At 40.8% G+C, this 22,017-nt stretch overlaps 2 protein-coding genes across 2 annotated transcripts; both read left to right on the top strand.

Annotated features, from left to right (window-relative positions):
• LOC311338806 (G0/G1 switch protein 2-like) lies at nucleotides 1–971 on the top strand. Its single transcript, XM_084464130.1, has 2 exons — nucleotides 1–125; nucleotides 241–971. The coding sequence occupies exon 2, from the start codon at nucleotides 249–251 to the stop codon at nucleotides 639–641; it is 393 nt and encodes a 130-aa protein (XP_084320256.1). The 5' UTR covers nucleotides 1–125; nucleotides 241–248; the 3' UTR covers nucleotides 642–971.
• Nucleotides 972–8,886: 7,915 nt separating this feature from the next.
• On the top strand, nucleotides 8,887–9,584 carry LOC311339438 (G0/G1 switch protein 2-like). Its single transcript, XM_084464828.1, has 2 exons — nucleotides 8,887–8,958; nucleotides 9,074–9,584. Exons 1-2 carry the CDS (start codon nucleotides 8,892–8,894, stop codon nucleotides 9,472–9,474), a joined length of 468 nt encoding a protein of 155 aa, XP_084320954.1. The 5' UTR covers nucleotides 8,887–8,891; the 3' UTR covers nucleotides 9,475–9,584.
• Nucleotides 9,585–22,017: the final 12,433 nt, after the last annotated feature.

Here is a 22,017-nt window from a genome sequence, read left to right as displayed (position 1 = left end):
GGAGCTAAGCTGCCCCTCTATAAAACTGCTGGGACCCGGCGCAGGGCAAGGTCTCCCATGATCCCACCACCAGAGCAACACAATCCTGTTCAGAGTCCGTCCAACCGACCTGGAAGAGATAAAACGTAGGTTTTCTTATTAATCCTTTTGGACCGGACATGTTGGATGTGTTTGATTACATTTGTGATGATCATGTTACCATGCGTCGCTTACTAACCTGTCCAACCTTCTGCTCCTCAGGTGAAACCATGAGCATGCAAACGGTGCAGGAACTCGTCCCCTTCGTCAGAGAGATGCTGAGCCAGAAGCCCACCCGCGGGATGCTGAAGGTGTACCTGCTGGGCACCGTGGTGGCGGTGATGGGCACGGTGGTCGGCACGGTGGTCAGCCTGGTGGACACGGTGTGCCATCCCTTCTCCGGGGAGGGCCCTGACGACTCCGAGATGGCCATGCTCATGTTGGCAGAGCCGAGGAGGAGGACACTAGTAGCGGGCCTGCCTGTGAAGAAACGAGGAAGCGAGCAGCAGGAGGGGGTCCAGGGAGGGACCTGTTTGGAGACAGACAAGACCCCTGCAGCCCTGTCAAAGTCCCACGGACCACCAGCTTTCAGAACCGCAGCGAACCGACATCATGCGTCCTAAAGGAGCGCTTTAAATGGACTTTGAATGAGAAAAGACTATTTATTAGCGCGCGTGTGTGTGTGTGTGTGTCTGTGTGTGTGTGTGTGTGTGTGTGTGTGTGTGTGTGTGTGTGTGTGTGTGTGTGTGTGTGTGTGTGTGTGTGTGTGTGTGTGTGTGTGTTACCCCCCTGCTGGGTCAGGGTATCTGACTCCCAGAGGTCTGACTGACTGCTGGTCAGTTTGACGCAGCTTCTCGGGTCAAACATGTTTTTATAAGTGTTTGTCTCAACAGTCATAGGCTACTCTAGATGTTACAACTTTTCCATTGGAATAAACATTTATTTTTATCCAATCTGATTCCATGTCTTTTCATTAGACTTGAGAGTATTTTTATTAAATGAAGCTTCCAGTGTTTTATTCTCTTAAACAGATTGCAACATAGCTGATATAGTTGGTGTTCGTGTCCACCGATTACAGATGCAGTGACGGACTGGACAGTCTGGCATTTGGGCAGATGCCAAAAGGGCCGCGGCCTCTCGTGGGCCGTTTGGGCCGGCCAATCACGGAGCGGCATTCTTATCGGGATCGTGCGGCCCCTCCGTCGCGACGGCGGCCCCACATTATCTATTTACCCCCCCCCCCCCGTCAACGATCCCGTCGTCGTTGTCATCGTCGTCGTCGTCGTCGTCCCCCCCCCCCGTCAACAATCCTGTCCGCGACCGCCCCCCCGTCAACAATTACACCCGCGGCCTGTTATAATGTGCAAATGCCAGGGCCGTTTTTTGATCCCAGTCCGTCACTGTACAGATGCATGCATTCTTCATAGCCTTCATAAATAAATGTGCACGTTTATGGAGGCATATATAATCAGATAAATTGCACGTTATCGTATTTCCTAGGAGAACTTGTTAAAGAGAAGACAAGATGGTTCTCCCCCACCCACTTATATAAAAGGAAGCAGCATAGAGGTGGTGGACCATTATAAATATCTGGAAACTGTGATTGACCACAAACTGAAATTTGACATAAACACTGATGCGATCTGCAGAAAGGGACAACAGCGATTGTACTTCCTTCGGAAGCTTAACTCCTTCAATGTAGATAAGGTTATCTTGTCCTTGTTTTACAAATCTTTTATTGAATCTGTTCTTACTTTTGCCTTTATTGCCTGGTATGGGGGCATTAGCCTTAGGGATAAAAACAACCTCAGCCATATTGTGAAGGTGGCTGATAAGATGATTGGTTGTCCTCAGGTCACCTTGACCAATATTTATGAGAAACAGGTTGTGCGGAAGGCAAATGGTATATTAGACTGTGTAAACCATCCCCTTCACTGTTTATTCGAGGTCCTTCCATCTGGCCGAAGATTTAGAATCCCTGGTTTTAAGCTCAACAGGACAAGGAGCTATTTTATTCCAAGTGCAATACGGTTGCTAAATTTGCACAATTCGCTAGATGAGTAGTAGTGTAACAGTGTTTTTTACTTACAGTAGTTGGTGTTATTATTTGTGTGTATGTGTGCTTATCTGTTGTGCTACTGTACCTGTATGTTACCTGGCTGCAAGACAAGTTTCCCTTAGGGGACAATAAATTGAAACTGAACTGAACTGAAGAAGAATCAACGTGATGTCTGATATTGACGACACGGAACATGGATCAGCTTTAATCAGTTCAACCACTAGGCGGCAGTATAACAAACACTTCAGCCTAGTGCACAACTTGTATTTGTGTACGTAGGGCTTTGAAGGAAAGAATACAAAATTTGCCAAAATAAAGTGTAGAACATTTTCAAAAAAGTGTAAATCTTAAAAATAATACAGATCTATTTTTAAAAAGCACAAATAATTTACATTTACATTGGGGTATTTAGCAGACGCTTCCCAGCAAACATTTTCTCGACCTGCGTCGAAGCGAACAAGTCCAGTCGACGTCGAGTCACGACGTCACTTCATTTCGACATGAAAACATAATCATTAGAGGAATGGTGATTTCAAGGAAGACTTATTTTAGAGTGGTGTAACCGAATAAACACTCCCAGCAAACATTTATGCATTCAACAAGTCTAAAATACGCCGGGTCACAACGTGACTTTATTTCGACCATTTGCCGACATGAAAACATATATGCCGCTACGGAAATGGTGATTTCGAGGAAAGCTTGTTTGACAGTGGTGTAACTGAATAAACACTGTTTATATCGCTATTTAACTTAACAACAATGTAACTTTGTAACATTAGTGTGAACGGTAATGTTTACACATTAATAGTATTATTGAAAAGTGTTATTATTCCAAACGCAATATGCTATCATGTATATGGCCAATATAGGTGCTAAAAGGTTTTATTCCAGCATTTACTCAAGTTCCATTGAGGAACTATTTTTCCTTGCGCACCAACACGTAATCCCTCCAACGCATGCGCAGGTGATATCAGTTCGCCGTCAAGTTCGGCACTCAGCAGCATGCGGGAGTTGCAGGTGACGAAAAGACACTGCAATTTAAAATGCAACTGTATTTGTAGAGACATTACCCTTTTGTTATTTGCATGCCTAACTGTTGAATTTGAGGCTACATGGCGTATTCTCATGGATAGCGGGTTTTCGTATTTGTAACGTTACATACGAACTGGGAGCGGGAAGCTAGCAGGCTAACGTTAGCTTAGCCCTGAAACGGGACGCTGCTGCTTCCCAGCTGGGGAGCAGCAGCGTCCCGTTTCAGGGCTAACGGTAGCTGTGTGTTATTGAAAATAAAACACGGGTGGCAAAACCCTTTCCCCGTGCATTAGACCTGTGAACTGTTGGTCAATTTTAGGACCCATTCTTCTCATTATTGATAGCGAGAGGGGTGATAGTTTCCGATGTAGCTAAGCTAAATGGACTTGATGTAGCCACCAGGTAGCCCTTGAGGCTGGGGCGCTGGATGGTGAGACTGTCTTCGTCCACTGAGCCAAACACTTGGTGTATTTTGGCCAGTCAAACTTCTCACTCTCACCAAACCTTGTACTGGTGTTCTTTCCAGCTGCTGTGACGAGATGGAATCCCGAGGCCACAGATACAGTAATCGAAGCAGCCATGAGTTTACACCTGAAACATGCACCTGCAAGGACTGGGGGGATGGGATTTTGGTCCCAATAAGTTTTCATTTTGTTGTTTAAAGAAGATGTAGGCCTACTTGGGTATAATTAAAATGTTTTTGATGCAGTGCACTTTATACCCTGAAATCTGTCTTTTGTTGAAGATTAATAGGACATGTATTCATGCTTGATTGATAAGAGTATGCATAATTAAACAAAATATTATAGATGTAGCCAAATATTGCTGTCCTTTTGATATGACCAAATGCTCTATAGGCTACATTTGGTTCTATCTATACATCATGTCGGCAAAGGGTCGAAATAAAGTCACGTTGCGACTCGACGTCTATTGGACTTGTTGACCACACGGTTTGAGGTAAATATGTTTACAACAGATTAAGAAATGTTTAATTATCTACATGCAGCACAAGAACTGCTTGTTATAGGTTCAGTGGGTAGCTATACTGAAAAACCGTAAATTGGGGCACACTACAAGGTAACTGAAATGTAGCTTAATACTATTTTTTTCATAATTAAGTGGGTATTTAGTGTATTGGCTTAAAAGTAAATTTCATGTAGGTTGAAATGTCGTCTATACAACGTCGAGACGACGTGGATTGATGTCGTCTATGAGACGTCGAAACGACGTCAGAAAAACTTTCATATCAGCCCCTCAAATCGACGTCGTTTCGACCTCCATGACCAACGTCGATTAACTCCCGTAAAGATGGAAAGAAATTGGCAGATTCGGAGTTTGCGGTTCAATAGATCATCAGTGAAACATCGTTGCAACACAAATGACACCTCTAGCTAAATATAGTAACCTAGAGAACCAGCTACAACCTTGTTTTCATCCAAACAAGACGTCTTTAGCGAACGGTGAATTGCATTGGCTTCTATGAGCTGTCGGCTTTCAGCCGGGAGCTTAGGGACCGTCTGCAAAGTGCAAAACAGATAACGACCACAATGGTCAAATTTCAATAGCGTCGCCATTGTTGACTCTAGAGCTCCAAAACTTGTTCCATATAGGCAAGGCCTCTATATGGTCTTACTACAACCTTTAGTTTTGAAAAATATATCTCTTCTTATTTTTAAGGATTTTTTATTTGGCAACAATTTCAATAGCGTCGCCATTATTAAATCTAGAGCCCCAGAACTTGTTCCATATAGGAATGGCCTCTATATGGTCTTACTACAACCTTTATTTTTGAAAAATATATCTCTACCTATTTTTAAGGATTTTTTATTCAGCAACAATTTTTATTTGGATAAATTTCAATAGCGTCGCAATTGTTGACTCTAGAGCTCCAAAACTTGCTTAATATAGGCAAGGCCCCTATATGGTCTTACTACAACCTTTAGTTTTGAAAAAATGTAACTACCTATTTTTAATGAATTTTTATTTGGCAACAATTTCAATAGCGTCGCCATTGTTGACTCTAGAGCTCCAAAACGTGTTCCATATAGGCAAGGCCCCTATATGGTCTTACTACAACCTTTAGTTTTGAAAAATATAACTCTACCTATTTTTAAGGAATTTTTATTTGGCTAAATTTCAATAGCGTCGCCATTGTTGACTCTAGAGCCCCAAAACTTGCTCGATATAGGCAAGGCCTCTATATGGTCTTACTACAACCTTTAGTTTAGAAAAATATATCTCTTCTTATTTTTAAAGATTTTTTATTTGTTAAAATTTCAATAGCGTCGCCATTGTTCACTCTAGAGCCCCAAAACTTGCTCCATAGATGCATGGCCTCTATATGGTCCTACTACAACCTTTAGTTTTGAAAAATATATCTCATCTTATTTTTGAGGAGCAGAGATATATTTTTCAAAACTCTTTTCAAAACTAAAGGTTGTAGTAAGACCATATAGATGCCATGCCTATATCGAACAAGTTTTGGAGCTCTAGAGTCAACAATGGCGACGCTATTGAAATTGTTGCTAAATAAAAAATTCTCAAAAATAAGAGGAGATATATTTTTCAAAACTAAAGGTTGTAGTAAGACCATATAGGGGCCTTGCCTATATGGAACACGTTTTGGAGCTCTAGAGTCAACAATGGCGACGCTATTGAAATTGTTGCCAAATAAAAATTCCTTAAAAATAGGTAGTTACATTTTTTCAAAACTAAAGGTTGTAGTAAGACCATATAGGGGCCTTGCCTATATCAAGCAAGTTTTGGAGCTCTAGAGTCAACAATGGCGACGTTATTGAAATTTAGCCAAATAAAAATTCCTTAAAAATAGGTAGTTATATTTTTCAAAACTAAAGGTTGTAGTAAGACCATATAGGGGCCTTGCCTATATGGAACAAGTTTTGGAGCTCTAGAGTCAACAATGGCGACGCTATTGAAATTGTTGCCAAATAAAAATTCCTTAAAATAGGTAGAGTTACATTTTTTCAAAACTAAAGGTTGTAGTAAGACCATATAGGGGCCTTGCCTATATCAAGCAAGTTTTGGAGCTCTAGAGTCAACAATTGCGACGCTATTGAAATTTAGCCAAATAAAAATTCCTTAAAAATAGGTAGAGTTATATTTTTCAAAACTAAAGGTTGTAGTAAGACCATATAGGGGCCTTGCCTATATCAAGCAAGTTTTGGAGCTCTAGAGTCAACAATGGCGACGCTATTGAAATTTAGCCAAATAAAAATTCCTTAAAAATAGGTAGTTATATTTTTCAAAACTAAAGGTTGTAGTAAGACCATATAGGGGCCTTGCCTATATGGAACAAGTTTTGGAGCTCTAGAGTCAACAATGGCGACGCTATTGAAATTTGACCATTGTGGTCGTTTTCTGTTTTGCACTTTGCAGACGGTCCCTAAGCTCGCGGCTGAAAGCCGACAGCTCATAGAAGCCAATGCAATTCACCGTTCGCTAAAGACGGCTCGTTTGGATGAAAACAAGGTTGTAGCTGGTTCTCTAGGTTACTACATTTAGCTAGAGGTGTCATTTGTGTTGCAACGATGTTTCACTGATGATCTATTGAACCGCAAACTCCGAATCTGCCAATTTCTTTCCATCTTTACGGAAGTCGTCGACTTGACGTCTAATTGACGTCGAAATGTTTGCTGGGTTTTATCCAAAGCGACATACAATGAGTATTGAGTACATGTGTCAGAAGAAAGAGAAACAACAATATATCGCTGCTGGTACAGTGAGGATGTTCATAGAAACAAGACTAGTAATACAACAAACTTGAACAAAGACTAGTAGCCTAATACAAGACTAGTAATACAACAAAGATAGCTAGGATAAGATACTACACGATGCCAAGTACTTTTAAGTATTTGTAAGTGCTAGGACGACCAACATACAATAAGTGTGTACCTTAAGTGCCAGGACTTACAAACATATACAATAATTGCGTAAGAGGGGTATTTTTAGGAGAGTAAGGGAGGAGAAGGGGCAGTGGGGGGTGAGGGAGGAGGCAGGGTCCAGGTGAACTCTGAACAGGTGAGTCTTGAGTCTCTTGTAGAGGCTGGTGAGTGACTCTGAGGTCCTGACATCGGCAGGGAGCTTGTTCCATCATTGCAGCACCAAGACAGAGAAGAGTTGTGAATATAATAACATGACAACACAACTGTGGTAATTAATATGTGTGTGTGTGTGTGTGTGTGAGATGGATTTAGGTCATTTCTTTACTAAAATATAATAAGGCTGAAGTATCCTTCCTGCCCGCTCCCATACAGACAATAAACACCACATCCCTTCTGGCTGAGACCCAGGAAGGCCTCCTAGTGTTTAAGACTTCCTGTTCTTCAGGATTTACTTTGTGAGTGACAAAGTAGGAACATTTAACATTGTAAATTGTTCCTAAATATCCACCCTAGTGGAACTATGCAACACTATATTAGTGCCTCTGTGAACAATTACACAAACTTTCTGGGGATAATATTACATCATGTTCAGTAGAGAACAGGTGGTTTTCTATATTCAGTATTGAACTAAACCAGTAACATCTATCTTCATGTTTAATGGTGACTTCAGAAACATATCTGATATTGAAACATGTTTGATGGTGATGGTGATCGACCACTGAGCATGGTTTATTGGGATGGAGAACATACTGGTTTACAGTGAAGAGTAATACTGTCTTATTCCCCCACTGACCACCCACTGTTCCCAGTACTGATGTCTAGCTGTCTCTTGATCTACTGGGTTGGTATTATTTCTTAAGTTATTCTAAAGTATGACTGTGTCCTGATCTCCTGAAGTGACGAGGGGAATGCTGGTCTCTCAAACTGTTCCCTCGTTTATAGAACAACTGCAACCCCCACACATTAGTCAGCCTGTGAGTGTATCAGCCGATGGGTCTGTGTGTGTGTGTGTGTGTGTGTTTCTGTGTGTGTGTGTGTGTGTGTGTGTGTGTGTGTGTGTGTGTGTGTGTGTGTGTGTGTGTTCCACAGTTCACCTCAGTGGAGCATGGGTGAGCAGGGTTTCCACGACCTTTCCCCTGATTAGTGGCTCTGGATGAGAAGCAACAGGTCCTGTGTTGTTTATCACCTGACTTCAGGGAACCTCAGTGCACTGTGTTGTTAGGATGGCAGACTCACACCACCCATATAGACTCATGTCAATGAGTGGGTTTAGACACAGATCAAATGAAACAATGTATTGTGATAAAGGGACAGTGTGTGTAATGCCAGACTCTCTTCTGAAGGATTTGTGTTCAACATTGGGATTAAAACAGAGCGAAAACCCATCATCACCACATGACGTGTTGGTGCAGTTAGGAGTGTGGTTCCTCCGTCCCTCCATAAAAAGAGGATTAGAAAAGTCCCAGGACACTCGTTGTTTTGGTTCGTTCAGGAGCGATGGGCTCTTCTCCCATTAGAGAGAATGGTGGTTCAGCTCATGATATGATGGGTCTGATGGATTTAGGTCTGCAGTCCACCACTACAGACACAACCAGGCAGGTCAATATACATTGACTATGGCTGTACTACAACAGACATAAATACAACTGACCTCATGTTTAAATGACAGCAGCAGGAGGTTCCTTAACCCCACTACTGACGATGACATGTGAAAAGGGTCCGACGTGCCCGACGTGTCTGGCCTGAAGCCAGCTGAGGGACGCGCCTAGTCGGTGGCGGAGCTAAGCGGCCGGTCTATAAAGCCGCTGGGACTCGGCGGGGGCGGAGCTAAGCTGCCCCTCTATAAAACTGCTGGGACCCGGCGCAGGGCAAGGTCTCCCATGATCCCACCACCAGAGCAACACCGTCCTGTTCAGAGTCCGTCCAACCGACCTGAAGAGATAAAACGTAGGTTTTCTTATTAATCCTTTTGGACCGGACATGTTGGATGTGTTTGATTACATTTGTGATGATCATGTTACCATGCGTCGCTTACTAACCTGTCCAACCTTCTGCTCCTCAGGTGAAACCATGAGCATGCAAACGGTGCAGGAACTCGTCCCCTTCGTCAGAGAGATGCTGAGCCAGAAGCCCACCCGCGGGATGCTGAAGGTGTACCTGCTGGGCACCGTGGTGGCGGTGATGGGCACGGTGGTCGGCACGGTGGTCAGCCTGGTGGACACGGTGTGCCATCCCTTCTCCGGGGAGGGCCCTGACGACGCCGAGATGGCCATGCTCATGTTGGCAGAGCCGAGGAGGAGGACACTAGTAGCGGGCCTGCCTGTGAAGAAACAAGGAAGCGAGCAGCAGGAGGGGGTCCAGGGAGGGACCTGTTTGGAGACAGACAAGACCCCTGCAGCCCTGTCAAAGTCCCACGGACCACCAGCTTTCAGAACCGCAGCGAACCGACATCATGCGTCCTAAAGGAGCGCTTTAAATGGACTTTGAACGAGAAAAGACTATTTATTAGCGTGTGTGCGTGTGTGTGTGTGTGTGTGTGTGTGTGTGTGTGTGTGTGTGTGTGTGTGTGTGTGTGTGTGTGTGTGTGTGTGTGTGTGTACCCCCCTGCTGGGTCAGGGTATCTGACTCCCAGAGGTCTGACTGACTGCTGGTCAGTTTGACGCAGCTTCTCGGGTCAAACATGTTTTTATATGAAGTGTTTGTCTCAAGAGTCATACTCTAGATGTTACAACTCAACTTTTCCATCGGAATAAACATTTGTTTTTATCAAATCTGATTCCATGTCTTTACAGAGGTATCAAATCATTTCATTAGACTAGAGAGTATTTTTATTAAATGAAGCTTCCAGTGTTTTATTCTCTTAAACAGATTGCAACATAGCTGATATAGTTTGTGTCCCTCCACCAATTACAGATGCATGCGTTCTTCATAAGTAAATGTGCAGTTTTATGGAGGCATATATAATCAGATAAATTGCATTTTATCGTATTTCCTAAGAGAACCTGTGAAAGAGAAGAAAAGAAGAATCAACGTGATGTCGTCTGATATTGACGACAGGGAACATGGATCAGCTTTGAACCACTAGGCGGCAGTATAACACACACTTCAGCCTAGTGCACAAACAACTTGTATTTGTGTATGTAGGGTTTTTTAAGGAAAGAATACAAAATTTACCAAAATAAAATGTAGAACATTGAACATAAAAATAATACAGATCTATTTTTAAAAAAGCACAAATAATTTGTGAGGGGGGACGAGGGGACGAGGGGAACGCTGGTCTCTCAAAACTGTTCCCTCGTTTGTAGAACAACTGGGTCTGTGTGTGTGTGTGTGCGTGTGTTTATGTGTGCGTGTGTGTGTGAGTGCTTGTGTGTTTCTGTGTTTGTGTGTGTGTGTGTGTGTGTGTGCGCGCTTGTGTGTGTGTGTGTGTGTGTGTGTGTGTGTGTGTCTGTGTGTGTGTGTGTCTGCATGTGTTCCACAGTTCACCTTAGTGGAGCATGGGTGAGCAGGGTTTCCATGACCTTTCCCCTGATTAGTGCCTCTGGCTGAGAAGCAACAGGTCCTGTGTTGTTTATCATCTGACTTCAGGGAACCTCAGTGCAGTGTTGTTATGATGGCAGACTCACATCACACATATAGACTCATGTCAATGACCCATTTAGTGGATGCTTTTAGCAGGGGTCAGCAACCTTTTCATTGTAAAGGGCCAATTTTGGTTAGAAATGGGGTTTGGAAAGCTGTCTGGGTCCGCACATTCGTTTTTTGTAATAGGCTATTTAGCTACTTTAGCAAATAAATAGTTAGTATAGGCTTATACAACAATTTAAGTTTAAGCAATAAATATATATGCAATTGCAATAAAACATAGGCTACACATTGTGGATGTTCTAACAAGACATGAGGGAACTAGCAGGAAAAATCCACTAACAGGTTTTTAAGTTGAAATTGAGTAGGCCTATCTCTGCACTATCAGTCCATGTTTGTGCAAATTAAATGAATATCAGTGCATCCTAGAAAATATCAGCCTAACCCTGTTTTGGAAAATGAACCATCATCTTTAAATAACAACACTGGTAAACATTTCAAACAATTGAATTTTGACTGTCCAGTTCAGTGCTAAGCAGTCTTGTTGCATTGATTCCCAGCAACACAGGGGGCCTGCATGAGCAAAAAAACAATATTAGCTCAGGCTTTTTTCTACGAAAAAAGGCAACAACTTGCTATAATGAGATAATCAAACAAACCCTACCTTTCTCATCCAGTTGAATGGGATTTTTGTTTCTGAGTTTCATTGCAGAGCTTCTGAACATCAGGGCTGTATGATATTGTTTTAAGCTCATGTATCTTTCTCTTCTTTGGATCCATAGCTAGGAGATCTTAGCAAGCTACCAACTGTGCCAGAAAATAGGCGCCTGGATATCTCGCGACGCACATTTCATGTTGAAAAAACATTTTTCTTGTACAAGCAATATATTTTTCCAAAATTATAATGGATTGGATGACATTCTATTCTATTCAAGTCTTATAATATAAAAACATGTTTTTTTTTCAATAATCTTTTTTTATTATGTTTTTATTTTGCCAAAGGGACGCAAGGGCGGCCCCAAAGGACCCCGGGTTGCCGACCCCTGTTTTAGAAAGAGATCAAATTAAACAATGTATTGTGATAAAGGGACAGTGTGTGTAATTCTAGACTCTCTTCTGAAGGATTTGTGTTAACATTGGGATTACAACAGAAAGAAAACCCAGTATTGCCATATGACGTGTTGGTGCAGTTAGGAGTGTGGTTCCTCCATCCCTCCATAAAAAGAGTATTAGAAAAGTCCCAGGACACTCGTTGTTTTGGTTCTTTCAGGAGCGATTGGCTCATCTCCCATTAGAGAGAATGGTTCTGGTTTGGACTTAGGTCTGCAGTCCAACACTACAGACACAACCAGTCAGGTCAATATACATTGATATATGATATAGTTTGTGTCCCTCCACAAATTACAAATGCTTACATGCATCATAGCCTACATAAATAGATGTGCACGTTTATGGAAGCATATATAATCTTAAAACCTGTATTTTTGTATGTAGGGCCGTGTGGGAAATAATACACAAATTGCCAATTTGGGGCAAATTGTTCACCACAGAAATAACAAAATGCAAGCGTTGGATTAGGATCAATGGCCAGTCATCTGGTCTCAGAGAGATACCACAGTCCAGAGAGACAAGCATGAGGTCAAGTCTCCACCAACACAACACCCACTCCAGACAATGGTTTGACTGGCAGCTCTGTTTTATGTGGGAGATACAGATAAACACTGCATCTGTGGACACTGTGGCCCCTCAGCGAGGTCATTGTTGTGTATAATTGGCCTATATATTGGTTACGCCCCTCACCCCCACCTCACTCCACCTCCCCACCAGCCTGCCTCCGTTTTTGTGCTCTTTACGATGCCCTTCACAAGGAGTTCAAAGGGTCAAGTGACGTCAGGGCTTTGAGGTTTGGGAGCTAAAATGTTAACAAGAATTATAAAAATTTAAAATAAAAAGTAAATAAGCCAATAGAGCCCTGTCTACCTTGACCTTTCCTTAAATAAATAATAAAATAAATAATCAATCAAAATTGTGCCCATTTAAATACTTTTGGCTTCTATGTGCAACTTTTGGAATGACATCTACAACACAACAGCTAATAAGCCACAAGATTATATGACTATGAATATTATTTAGAAGATAGCTTATTAACCTGTAGTTGTCTTTGATTGATCCTGCGCTGTGTCCGGGTAGAGGGTTGGTAAGACACTTGGAGAAGCATCTTCTCACTAGAGGAGTGTGGGAGTCCTCTCCAGCTAAGCATGCACATCATTCTTCAGTGTGTCTCGTCGTGTCAGGTGGATGGATTCCTGTACAGTATGTGTGTGTTCTAGACCAGTGAAACAAGGAGAGGGGTGTGTGTAGTAAGCTACCTAGCAGCCTAGCAACCTGTGACTAGGAACCATATTTATTCAGGAGTGCACCGAGCACTACTGTACCAAGGAACATCTGAACAGACGTCTCAATGGAGTAGGGTCGCTCTTTACTTTACAGTTTTTTACACTAATAAAACGTAATAAGCTTTGTATTCAATTAGACAAAAACGAGAAATAATAATGTTCCTCATTAGTAAACAAGCACAGTAAGACCTTAATTAATTAATCCCATAATCCCTTAATTAATTAATCCCAAACCCATGAGACCCCCTGAAAGCCTCAAAAGCAAAATTTGAAGGGGGTCTCAAAAAAAAAAAATCTATATATATATATATAAATAAATAAATAAATATATATATATTATTGTCACTAATGGTCATTTAAATGTGTTTAAGCTCACCATGTCCAGTATTCAGAATTTTAAACATTTCTTCACAAATATGTTCTATTTTTTGCCAAGCGGAGCCAGCCAGTCCTGTGCGCGTATGTAAATTAGCCATGTGCGCCAAACAGAAGAAGGGCCCTATCTTGCGCCCGGTGCAATTTACTTTCTACACCGACGCATTTGCACCCGGCGCAAAGCTGATTTTCCCCCGCAGCATCCAGGCACCACTACACTTGCGCCTGGAGAGGCGTGTCGGCGAAAAGCAGGGGCGTGTTCCGGCGCAAATGATACTTGGTGCTATTTTAGTGATCTACAAAATGCGCCAATGCAATTGCGCCACTATATAGCGGATAGCGCAGTTGTTGTTGCTATTTTGACGTGCCATGACAGGTCGGAACTACAACATAGCCTACGCTTACACACACGTAGGCTATAGTATAGCCTACGTGTGTGTGTAAGCGTAGGCTATGTTGTAGTTATAGTATATATAGTAATAGTAGTAGTAGTTATATATATATATAGTATAGTTATAGTTATTATCATTTGGCTATATGAGACACAGTCCTTACCTTCTGCATGGCCATGTTCAACCACAATATGGCCAATAAGAATATTGGTTTTCCATCTTCAACGATACGGGCATATATAATCTCGCACTCTTTGGTGGATTTGTCAGTGGAACCGTCAAGCATGAACGAGAGGTAGGGGGCGGATGCGACTTTGTCAGCGGTCTTTCCCTTGAGTGTGTCTGCTATAACTCCCACAAATTGTGCACACGCAGTGTCGTTGGAATATGTGGGGTTGACGTTCAGTCCGTTATTCTTCATCATTTTGTGAACGGGAGTTCCTCTTTAGCGATGTTGTAGGCAGTGTTAAACTTGATGATTTGTTCATTCTCCGCCGAGCGATTGGTCTCATCTATCTGATTAAATGAGGTGGGGAGAGACTGGGAGCTTCATGTGATGCAGCGGTCCCTGCACGTCTTGTGCTTTTGGCTTTCATTGTGTAATTTTAATGACTGAACTTTGAATTGTGTAGACCCATTTACAAAATGTGTTTTGCCTGCAACGGGCCACATGTCCTGCAGTACACACACCATGGTTTGTCCCATAACGCAACCACGGGAACTGCGCCAGCCATTTTTGTTGAAAACAATACTTTTCTTTTTTCTCCCCACTGCCCCCCGCCTCTTTCGCCAACCTGTCACTGTCCTCTTCAGAATAAGAATCTGAGATTATTTTTGCTTCCTCTGCTAACCCTTCTCCAGCACCAACAACAGCCTCATTTGTTTCCTCCTCCGAGACATTTTTCTTCTTAAAATAATCTACTATCGACCGCTTCATATCTGCTCGTCCTCCTGCAAGTAGCACCGGAGCGACCTCATTAAATTTTAACTCACACCTTAAGAAATTAGGTCGCATATGCAACCTAATAGGTCGCACTCTGGAGCCGCGTTCACCTTCTCCAATAGCCGTCGCCGTGTAGCCTACGATTACTTATTGAGACATTGGCTAAAAATTACAACTTCTTGGTTATTTATTTTAATCTAGACTATAAATATTTCCCCTAAACATCACATGAACCCTTCTCGTAGCCTACTTAGGTGTCATGATCAGACTGTGTCTATTGTTAAAAGTCTGACTGATGACTAATGCCCAAGGGAAAAAAGACCATACATGTATAATTTTGTTTATCAATTAAAGAGTTTTCTCTTTCATAAAAAATGAATCAGACGTTAGCAATATAAAAATAACTTTGGTTACTTCTTAGACTATAACTTATAATACATTCTGAATGTTTGCATTCAAATCCTAGCAGTACGCAATAATTTGTACAACATTTAAACAACAGACTCTCAGGAAGATCCTCCAACAGGAAAATTCATATTCAATATTCATTAAAATATCAACAGTGGAATCGGGGAAGAGCCATTAAAACATCTAAAATATTACGGTAAAAGTATACATTTTGTATTAGACAATCTTTAATATCTTTACTTCTTACACTATATAGCGTATAATACATTCTGAATACATTCTGAATGTTTGCATTCAGAGATGGTTCATCTTCAGTCCGTTTCGTTTGGTGGGTCTGCTGGGCGGTGTCGGTGGGGTGAAGACGAACAGTGTTGGGATGGAATTTGGCTTGAGCTTCCTAACACCATGAGCTCTGTGACTCTAACTGTGTCTCATCGAAGTGGTCCTACAAACGGAGTCAGACATTTTAATGCAATTTCAAAGAGAAAGTAAATGATGGTAATGGATTTTCACAGAATGGCATCTAACCAATGCATAGTTATTGCATGGATTACATAAGCGCTTTGGCACCATGCTGTTTGCACTAGACTCTAGACAAGAGTAACATAGATCTCTCCAGCAAACATGAACTGACCATGTATTATCTAACTCGAGAAATAGCTGACCAAGCAATGCTGCAAAAGGGCATTTGTTTGCAATATATCCACATGATTTCTGTGCAAAGTTAATCACAATCTTTCTGACATGCATGAACATAAACAAAGACAATGCAGCCGGTGTTTTGAAAGAATGCAGGGTAAAATGCGGCAGTGCAGAAAGATAGCACGTCAAGTAGGCTAGCCTTGCAATGATGTAGTATTAATAGTTGTCATTATTCTAAAAATTGCATCGATTTTCACAGAATGGCATCTAACCAGTGCATACTTATGCATAAAAGAGCCTGGTGGAAAAATACAGATGGCAGATGCAGGTTGTTTGTCCCGGAGTTCAGTGCTAGCATTAGCATAAAAAAGGCGCAAAGAGCTAGCGAGCGTCATGTAGCTTAACACTACTAGGCTAAGTTCAAATGAAATTCACTTTGGTTAGTACTTTTTTCGAAGCATGCCATGAATTGATGGGGTACAATAATATTTTCCAAATGTGTTTTCTTTACAAAGTCCATGATAGAAATGTTCTTACCTCACACAACAAGGAAAAATTATTCGGCTTCCAGTTCATCCTTCTGACCCTCTGCTCCCACAATTTCCTCCTAGTAGGGTCCTGAGGGAAATGATGCAGACGTTTACCACGTCCGGGCCTTAGAGAGCAACCATAGGCTACACAACACGACATTTTCTTTCGAAAAGTAATGATATTACAGATATATATTCCTCTCTTGTAAGTTGTCGCACTTGCCTTGATAGCATGGTAATGACGATTGATTAATGTTTGGTCTGTAAGATGGCGTACACAAAACACGTGACTACCTTTGAACCAATCCACGACAGAATTGTCCTGAACGTTCTAAACAGAGTTGGCGGAACTCTCTCTATATACGGCTCTGGCCCTGGGAAGAACTTGTGCTGAGGTATAGTGGATGTCACATATTCTACTCTGGCCACCTGTGATCGGTTCTTTTAAGCAATCTTACACAAGATGGCGTTCTTGAATGTCATTGGTACGCAAAGCACAGCCGTAGGAACGAAGCGCTTGCGCCGAGTTCCGAAGTCCTGTGCTTCAAGTACCAATAATGACATTCAAGAACACCATTGAGTGTAAAATTGCAAATCAATAACACAAACCATCTTCATTATCAACAATATTGTAAAATGTTTTCATATTGTGGGTTAATTTGCCCTCAAATTCAAGCTTTCTGCCCGAGTTCATCTCCATCAGAAAATAGTTCCTATAGTAAAAGCGCCTCGTTCCTACTGCGCAAGTGAAACGATGTAACAGTTGAACGTTGTTATGGAAACTAGGCTCATGAAAGTAGTTTCAGCTAGTTAGCGTAGCGATACTTTCTGTAATTAGGCACATTATTTTTGTCTGTTCTTTCACCAGGCATTTAAACACACTCTAGAATGGGAATTGACCAATCAGAGTGCTTGCTTAAACTTGTGTGTTATTGAATACCACATTAAGTCAGCTTTACAAATTTTCTCATTTTTCCCATGGACAGCACCAGATAGGCTTGAATGACGGGGATATGGATCAGTATACACCGGAATGGTCCTTCAACAACAAAGCTAAAATGACAGACAACTTCATATTGGATATGACAATCCAATTTGAGATGCCTGGCTCCCTACAAGACATGTAGTATGTGATGTGAGTTTGAATTAAAAATCATATTTCTTAATGTCCTCAAACAGGAAACTGATCCAGATGACGTGGCTGCCAAGGGAGTCACTGTGGGAATTCTGTATGTCCTGTGTGGCTGAAGCCTCATCCCCCAAGATCCAAAACATTGCACTCATCTTAGAGGAATCCATAGTAGTAAAGGACCTTCCGGATACTCCCATGGCCTACCTTCTCGGCCTCCTTTATGCACTCAATATTTCCTATCCGGAGGACCTTAAGTACACCTTTGAAACACGTGTTCCTGGATAATGGCCCAAAATGCTCTGTGTGCGATCTCTAAAGAAAAAGCTTTGTCTTGTCTAAACGTTGCAAAAAGAAAAGTGAAATTAAGAAACAGGTTTTCCCTCTTGGAGTCAGCTCTGATTAGCAGCTGTGAAATTTGACAAGTTCACATAATTTATTTGTGTTGTGTTCTCAGACTAATTGCTGGTTAATAACTCAAAAGTTTGTAAAATGTGTGTTACACCCATTTGTAAGTTATGTAGTTATTGCTAATAAGGCAACGTGAAATTTGACATTGATTTATTTTATTTCTATTTTTCTACATTGTTACATTGATTGTTCTAGCAAAATGTTAATGCAGAATGTATTTTCAAGTTAGACCTGTGAAGCCATACGTGTCAAGACAGCTGTGAATGACATGTTATGTGAATTTTAACAGAACTTTTTCATGTTAATTCTCTTGATGCCCATAGTCATCTCTGACCAGCAGCTGGCAAACTAATGTTTTAAGTGTTTATCACACATTTTATTGTCTTAAATTGTATTTTAGATGCATCTGAGCAGGGATTATTGTTCTAGCATAAGTGTAACTGCAGAATGTTTTTCAAGTTATACCTGAATATTTGGCCATATTGTTGAATTTGAAATTCACACTTTGATCACTGACTAGCAGCTGTGAATGACATGTCATGTGAAATTTAACACTGAACTTTTTCATGTTAATTCTCTTGATGCCCATAGTCATCTCTGACCAGCAGCTGGCAAACTAATGTTTTAAGTGTTTATCAAGTGAAGAATGGGGAGATCGCACACTAGGGCTGAGAAGTTCCAAAAGTATTTTAAAAGCCGAAACAACAATTACAGGACACATAAACAAGGGGAAACGTTTCGGGTCTAGCCCTTCATCCGTGTTCCTTGTACGTGATGCGTTACAGGGCGCAGCGGCCTTTTATAGGCTCGCCTGCCAATTACCCAATCACCCCAAGACACGAGTGTGTTTGGGGTCACAGTGTATCCAAATCACCAAAGTTACACCACAGGTACTATAATATAATTATATACAAACATGTACAGGAGATATAACATTTGTATACGGAAACATATAGTCACATTTTAATAGTGATACCATATTTAAATTAAAAAAAATATATATATATAAAACATTTAGAAAAAGGTACACATCACCCTTATCAAAAGCAATATCATCATAGCACATTAGGTTATCTTGCGTCCATGTTGGCCTAGTCCATTATTCAAACAACTATTCTAATTACAACAGTTACAGCGAACATGTTAAGGTAAATTCATCATTGATACCACATAGACGGTCTCCTAAGATCAGTTCAGACCAAAGATTGGCGACGCAACGAGACTCTTTTGGGACGTCAGGGGAAAAGTTGCAGCAGTGTGAACTGGTCGTCGCAAGGCGGCTGATGCCGTTGCAAGGAGTCCCCAAAGATTGAACATGTCAAATCGCCAGGTCCAGTTTTAGAACGCAACGATGTGGCTATTTCTCTTCAGTCAATCAGGACACAGCACAACAATTTAGGCTTATTAAATACAAGTTGTAGATGCTAACGGTATTATCTTTGGTTTTACACCGCACTTATTTAACATGCCCTGCAAATGTATAAATCAGTGTTCGAATTATGTGGGAGCCAGAGGGAACCGAGCTTCCAAAAAGGCAAAGTCAAAAAACATTTCACGGATTCCTGTGAGACCGGGTTGCCTTAATTACATCGGTCGCATTTGTCAGGTGAAAACTAAATGTCAAGGGAAAGAGGCGGTGGTTGAAAAAAGTATTTCGATCGCTTATTAAGTTCACTCGTGGCGTGTAATGATTTATTCGTTTCCCTGTATCATTTCCTTAATTTAGAAGACAGTTAAAAAATAATAATAATAAAAAAATTATATAAAAAAAATTTATCAAAAAAAAAAATTATGAAAAAAAAAAAAATTATAAAAAAAAAATTATATAAAAAAAAAATTATTAATTTTTTTTAATTAAAAAAAAAATTATTAAATTGTTTTTTTCTAAATTAAAAAAATAATTTTAAAAAAATTGGACCTGCGCACAAATGTTTTTTTTTGGACCTGCGCGCGCATCTTTTTTTTGGACATGCGCACGCGCATCTTTTTTTGGATCTGCGCGCGCATCTTTTTTTTTTTTGCAAATGTATAAATCAGTGTTCGAATTATGTGGGAGCCAGAGGGAACCGAGCTTCCAAAAAGGCAAAGTCAAAAAACATTTCACGGATTCCTGTGAGACCGGGTTGCCTTAATTACATCGGTCGCATTTGTCAGGTGAAAACTAAATGTCAAGGGAAAGAGGCGGTGGTTGAAAAAAGTATTTCGATCGCTTATTAAGTTCACTCGTGGCGTGTAATGATTTATTCGTTTCCCTGTATCATTTCCTTAATTTAGAAGACAGTTAAAAAATAATAATAATAAAAAAATTATATAAAAAAAATTTATCAAAAAAAAAAATTATGAAAAAAAAAAAAATTATAAAAAAAAAATTATATAAAAAAAAAATTATTAATTTTTTTTAATTAAAAAAAAAATTATTAAATTGTTTTTTTCTAAATTAAAAAAATAATTTTAAAAAAATTGGACCTGCGCACAAATGTTTTTTTTTGGACCTGCGCGCGCATCTTTTTTTTGGACATGCGCACGCGCATCTTTTTTTGGATCTGCGCGCGCATCTTTTTTTTGGACATGCGCACGCGCATCTTTTTTTGGACATGCGCGCGCAGGTCCAAAAAAAGATGCGCGTGCGCATGTCCAAAAAAAAGATGCGCGCGCAGGTCCAAAAAAAAACATTTGTGCATTTGTCCAATTTTTTTATTATTATTATTTTTTTTATGTATAATTATTTTTTTTAGAATTTTTTTATAGAATTATTTTTTTATAGAATTTTTTTTTCATAATTTTTTTTTTATAGAATTTTTTTTTCAGAATTTTTTTTTAATAGAATTTTTTTTTGGATATAATTTTTTTTTCATATTTTTTTAATATCTTTTTTTAAATCTGTTTTTATGGATAATGAGAGTTGTTTAAGATGAAATTACAATGCCAAATATGGCAGACACCTTCAGATATATGAGATACCCCCTCAGTTTTTTGACTTTGTTGCCTTTTTGGGAGCTTGGTTCCCTCTGGCTCCCACGTAATTCGATTTATACATTTCAGAGCTGCCAACTTGCACGGTGCACCGTGTGACACACGTTTTTGCCTGCTTACACACGCCCCACATCCCCCCCCCGTCAATCCCGATCGTCGGTCGTTCGTCCCCCCCGTCAACAATCACGATCGCCCCCCCTCCCCCACAGTCAACATTTAAGCCCAGTTCAGACCAAAGATTCGCGACGCAACTGCTTGCAACTCGCAACTCCTTGCGGCGAGACGGGCTGAGACGTTCTAAAAACGGGGCAGTTCACACTGCTGCACCGGGCGGCGACGGCAGGTGGTCTCCCTAGCAACTGTGAACGCTCTGGCACAGCTGAGAGCCGCATCAGCATCACTTCCATCCTGCTAAAAAGTAACCTAACTTAGGTTTGCGATTAGTTTTATTTTGGTTGAGAGTAGGCTAGAGTTGCTGTGTTTCGCCATTCTCCACTACTTCTGCATTGTAGTAATTCGCTGGAGCTTAGTTTGTTTAGATCCCGCTAGTTGGATACATTGCATTCTTTCGTAGTGGCGACTTCTCGACTGCAAGGGAAGCTCGGCTTCCCCTAAAATTCCCCGAAAATTAAATGGTCAGATATATACTGTTGTGTTAACATTTCATTGATTAAAAATGCGTTAGAACACGTCCATCTCGAAGACGAGTTCGTTCAGAATCAGCTGCTTATCGCAGGTCGACTGACTCGATTTCCTTCTCATACACTTACGTGTTTAATTTGCGTGTGTTTAGACAGATGGGCGTGCACACACACGCGCACCAAGCATCACCCGCATTCATTCATTATTTTAAACACTCACTCGCGGTAAAACTATGTTTTCTCACGATCAAATAGGCCTACTCATCAATCCTAAAAGTAATGGGCTTGTACACGATGTCTTTGTCAAGAACATATGTGTTTGCTGTACGGTGTTTGCAGATGCATTTATTTAAAAGTAGGCCTACAATTTACCGCTGTATCAGCTGTTCTTTCCCAAATCATTTAACCAATCATTTAGGCCTACCCTAAAACTAGATTTTGTTTTGGAAGCCTGGAATATACTTTCTCGAATGTATTATTGTTATTATTATTATTATTATTTTAACGCATGGCATAGCTTACTATACTTCATTCATGTTCATTCATGCAGCCCTATGGAAAAAAAAATGTTTCCACAATCC

This window comes from Micromesistius poutassou (assembly GCF_964030765.1).
Source record: "Micromesistius poutassou genome assembly, chromosome: 2".
Lineage (NCBI taxonomy): Eukaryota > Metazoa > Chordata > Actinopteri > Gadiformes > Gadidae > Micromesistius > Micromesistius poutassou.
Note: the sequence above shows the minus strand (reverse complement) of the source record. Positions and strands in the feature narration are given on the sequence as shown.

What these genes read in the sequence shown, in the direction of transcription:
- LOC311338806 (XM_084464130.1), top strand. Translation starts at nt 249, where the DNA reads ATGAGCATGCAAACGGTGCAGGAACTCGTCCCCTTCGTCAGAGAGATG.
- LOC311339438 (XM_084464828.1), top strand. Translation starts at nt 8,892, where the DNA reads ATGATCCCACCACCAGAGCAACACCGTCCTGTTCAGAGTCCGTCCAAC. An exon ending in CCGACCTGAAGAGATAAAAC is followed by an intron (nt 8,959 to 9,073) that starts GTAGGTTTTCTT and finishes TCTGCTCCTCAG; the next exon opens with GTGAAACCATGAGCATGCAA.